General features: G+C 37.3%; 1 protein-coding gene across 1 annotated transcript in view; it reads right to left on the minus strand.

Annotated features, from left to right (window-relative positions):
* The window catches only part of LOC119423613 (sesquipedalian-1), a 5,925-nt gene extending 2,953 nt beyond the window's left edge, over positions 1 to 2,972 (minus strand). The window contains exons 1-3 of the mRNA XM_037691015.1: positions 2,943 to 2,972; positions 2,439 to 2,541; positions 1,283 to 1,586 (exon numbers count right to left, since the gene is read on the minus strand). Coding sequence (XP_037546943.1) covers positions 1,283 to 1,586; positions 2,439 to 2,519 — 385 coding nt within the window. The 5' untranslated portion in view covers positions 2,520 to 2,541; positions 2,943 to 2,972. The remainder of the gene's footprint in view (positions 1 to 1,282; positions 1,587 to 2,438; positions 2,542 to 2,942) is intronic.
* Between the last annotated feature and the right edge of the window lie 1,417 nt (positions 2,973 to 4,389).

A 4,389-nucleotide genomic window follows, 5' to 3' on the forward strand; every position in this document is an offset into this window, starting at 1 on the left:
ATATATATATATATATATATATATATATATATATATATATATATATAGATAGATAAGGCTTTATAAACCCTTCTCTCATTCTTGCAATGTTCTTAACTCTTAAACCTACGTATTTTTAACAATATATGTATATGTACTGCACAGTACTGCAAAACTGTATATGGGTGCTCACCAATGAAGATACTACAACATGAAGGATTCAGCTTCAGGATTATTTGCAATTTTCTGCTAGATCTGTGAGCTTAATAGATAGATTGTTACTTCTGACTTTGTGTTACAAAACTATTTTTACCACATCGGTTTCTCTGCAGTTTTTTTTTTGTTGTATTGTTTTTTGTCCTATTGGTTGGTTCCCACTTCCGCCCGCTCCCATTACCTTTTTATCCCATACCATTCCAATCACGTAATGTTAAAGTTTACAATAGTGTCGTGTACAATCTTACGTTGAAAACCTGCAAAACTCGAACTGCGAATTATCGAGACTACTGTATGTTCCTTGAAGGAATGTCAGGTCTTTAAAATGACAGAATAAGGCCTGTCACAATAATAAATTTTGCTGGGCAATTAATTGTCTCAGAAATAATTGCAATAAACAATAATATGGTTTGAAATTTGACAATAATTAGTAATTATTGCCAAATTTAAGAAGAAATTTTGGTTCATTTATTTGTGTAGTACTTTTTATTTACCACCAGATGACAGTATGACTGTTTGAACCGAAGGATGGATAGTGAGGGAGCAAGCAAGGTGTCTCTAAGAAAAATGGGAGGGAGGCCCCTTGACGTGACATGGGCTGTCTCTCTTTCATTCTTTTCACTACTCAAAATGGCGACACCTCAGCGTGATTTGAGGTCTTCAGCATAGCATTGTTCACACAAAGCTTTAAATAAAAAAAAATAAAAAATCAGTAAACAAGTTCTCAGCTTCTTTTTACAGAGGAAAAACAACTTTTTAGACGAAAGCACGGGTTTCCACCATGAATTTTGGAGCTTTGACAAGACTGAGTTTTTTTCCTGAGGTCGACCTGTTAGCTTAGCTTCTCAGCTTAGCTGCTTTTAGTGATCCAAAAGCACAACTTTGGACGTTTAAAACAGATTTTAAAGAGAAAGGGAGGGGTCAGTGAAGAGCACCTGAGTTGAGCCTTTTATCATCCAGTGTCTTCAGTAGAAAGAGAGAGACACGAAGAAACGATGAAGCCGATAAATGAAAATGAGGTCGATAATTTTAATTTATCATGCGATTAACTGATTTATTGTTTATCGCGACAGGTATCTCCCCTCACCTCTGTACTTCTTCTCCATGTCCATCACCAGTAGGGCCAGGTAGCTGTGGCTGGCCGACAGCAGAGCTTTGATCCAGCTCTCCTGACTCGCCTGGTCCTCTGCAGCAAACTTGTAAGTCCTCAGGCCCGCTTCGCTCCACACCAGGGAGAAGGCGAACTGCTCCTCAGACTCACACAGCTGGACGGTGCAGCCCTCCAGAACAATCAGTCCTACCACGTCCCTGTCTGCCGGACGCTCCTTGTAGAAGAGGAGGTTCCCCTTCAGCACGAACCAGCGCTTCTGATAGGAAGTCTTTATCTCGCCCTGTGTGAGACAATCTGTGGGTTATTGAGCAGAGTTTCTCATGTACTCAACTTCTTGCGCAACAGCTTTGAGGCAACATGCAGCTCACTGTGAGAGTTTACATCCCACAGAGCATTTCATGCCTGTCTGTTAGCAAAATATCTCATAAACTAAAAAACAAATTTCAATGAAAATTACAAAAAGGAATCACTGGATGTACATCTATAACTGTTTCACATTTGGACCCAACCAGGTTCAAAATGGCTGCTACAGACAACTAACATTACAAAACACAAAAATGACTATAGTTCAGTCAGTTTACCAAATATTGAGCTAAAATATGGTTTGGTAGAAGCTGAGACTGATCCTGACATAAATTTTAGAGATTGTACAAGATATTTGTTACAAACTTTGCCATTATCTTATTTGAGTCAACTGTGCATCTGTTAGCAAAATATCTTATGACCCACTGGACAGATTTTAATGAAAACTTTAGGAACTAATCACTGGATGCACATCTAACAACCCTCGCAGACACAAAATTAGCTATAACTCGGCCACTTTTACCAATACTGAGCGACAATTTTAAGTGGTAGTAGCTGAGAGTCATTCCCAACATATTGCAATATAGCACCATCACATCTGTCAACACAAGATGATCTTAGGCATGAAATATGGCGGGCAATATGCATTCCTTCAATAAAGCCTTTATTCCTGAAATCTGGACCCGATGTAAAATACTACTTTACTTTGCACGCAAACTTTTAATTAAATAAATGTGAACTATTGCGCAACATTTCCCTTGACTTTAATCAACTCTTGTGTTGTAAACCATCAATAAACAAATAACTTGTTTTTTTCTTCTTTCTTTACCTTTTTGGAGAGGTAGCCCTCCTTGTCCACAGGTGAGTTGCAGGATTCAAAATAGCTGACAACTTTTTCATCTATCTTCATTTCAACATTGCAGAAACACAAGCTGCCACAAAGTAAAAGGAGACAAAAATAAACAACAACAACAAGATAAACAGATACACTTCCGCATTTAAATGATGCTGCATGTTTGTGTTTATTCTATCGCTGCATTTCTGGAAGGGGGAAGAAAAAAAACATTTCCCCGTGTTTTTGACTCTTAAAACACCATACTGTATATATTAATATATAATTATTTTAAAACAAATGTTCATTGTCTGAGGAAATAAGTTTTTTTTTTTACTGTAAATTGTTGGACTCTTGCCAACCTGACGACCATTAATTCCTCCCCAGCTGTTTTTAATACCCGCAGAACATGGCTTCGTTTCACTGTCCGGTTGTAACACACGGTTCAAATGAAGAAATAAGGAAGCGAGAACATTTCTCCAGTCTTCTCCTTTTACTCACCTTTTCTCGAGCGTGTCAGTCCTCCGACCTCCGAGTGCGTCGCTTCCTGGACGGAAGGTGAGGGTGTTAACGTCAAGCACGTTTCAATAAAGTTTAGCTTGAAGCTAATCAAAACTAGCATCGTTGCTTCCGTTTTATACACTTTACTATATATTATAACTTAAACTTTTTTTTAATTTTTATTATTTGAGGTACTTTTTTTGTTTTGCGTTGCGTTATTGTAGTTGCGCACAACTGGTTTAAGGCAGGCCGATTTGTCATTTAATAATTGGATTGGGATCTCCTAAGAAGCGTGTTGTTTTAGTCAAACCTTGAGAATGCGCTCAGAGTGTGTGTTGGGGATCACTCTCTGCTACTACCACACCAAGCTTGAGCTCAATAAATGTAAATCTGACTGAGTTGCAGCTATTTTATTTTGCGTTTGTGTAATTTTCTGTAGCGGCCTTTTTGAATGAGGCTGACTGAAAATTAATAAGTCTTACGTCCAACGATTGATTAAATGGAGTGGAGAAAGTACTCGAACACTGTACTTAAGTAAAAGTACAAATAAACAGACAAAAATGTACTCCAGTAAAAGTAGAAGTGCCACATTAATGTTTTTACTTAAGTAAAAGTGACTAAGTACTTGCTTTTAAAAATACTTCAAGTAGTAAAAGTACTTGCTGAATGTATTACCTAATGCAATGGTCTACAATATCATAAAGTGTGCCTTCCATATGTATATTTTCTGTAATACATTAATAGTGAGTCATTTTAATGAACGATGCTGCAGATAATACATGTTTTTATTGTGTTTACTCTGTGACACAGTTCACACTTGGACTTGTGATTCTGTGCATCAGAATTTCAGGGATGAGTTAAATGCCATTAAGCAAAATAAGAAAGAGGAATGATTATACCTTTGAAAGTTTTTATTTAACACAAAGCAAAACCAATGTGTCATTTTTACTGCAGTAAACACATTTAAGTAAAAGTTGTCTGCCTGAACAAAAGGGGCATTAGACACAACTAACAAAGGAATATCTGATCATTTCAACTTCAGTTTGTCATCAACTCTAGTTAAAATACTGTCTAAACCTTGTAATGGGTCAATAGTGAACAATATTTTAACTTCCTGACACCGTTTTCAAAACTTGGACCCGAGTGTTGAGCCATTTGGAGACATCACTTGTCTCCTAACATCATGAACTGACACATTTTAATATTGCAGCAAGAATTTCTTGTTCAAGTTCAGAAGGAGTTGGTTTTCAAAGATTTTGAGTCCAGTCTGTCTCTTTTGGGAGAGAAAATCTGTCCTGCTGTATTGAAGTCTTTCAATAGTCTTTCAATAATCTTTCAATAAGGTGCGTATCTTCTGGCTGACTCTCCGTGGTGGAATCCAGTTTGGGTGTGTTAGTGGTGCTGCAGGTGCACCCAGCTCAATGACGTATATACTAGAATATACGTC

The sequence above is a fragment of the Nematolebias whitei genome, chromosome 17 (assembly GCF_014905685.2).
Source record: "Nematolebias whitei isolate Nwh7 chromosome 17, NemWhi1, whole genome shotgun sequence".
Taxonomy (NCBI): Eukaryota; Metazoa; Chordata; class Actinopteri; order Cyprinodontiformes; family Rivulidae; genus Nematolebias; species Nematolebias whitei.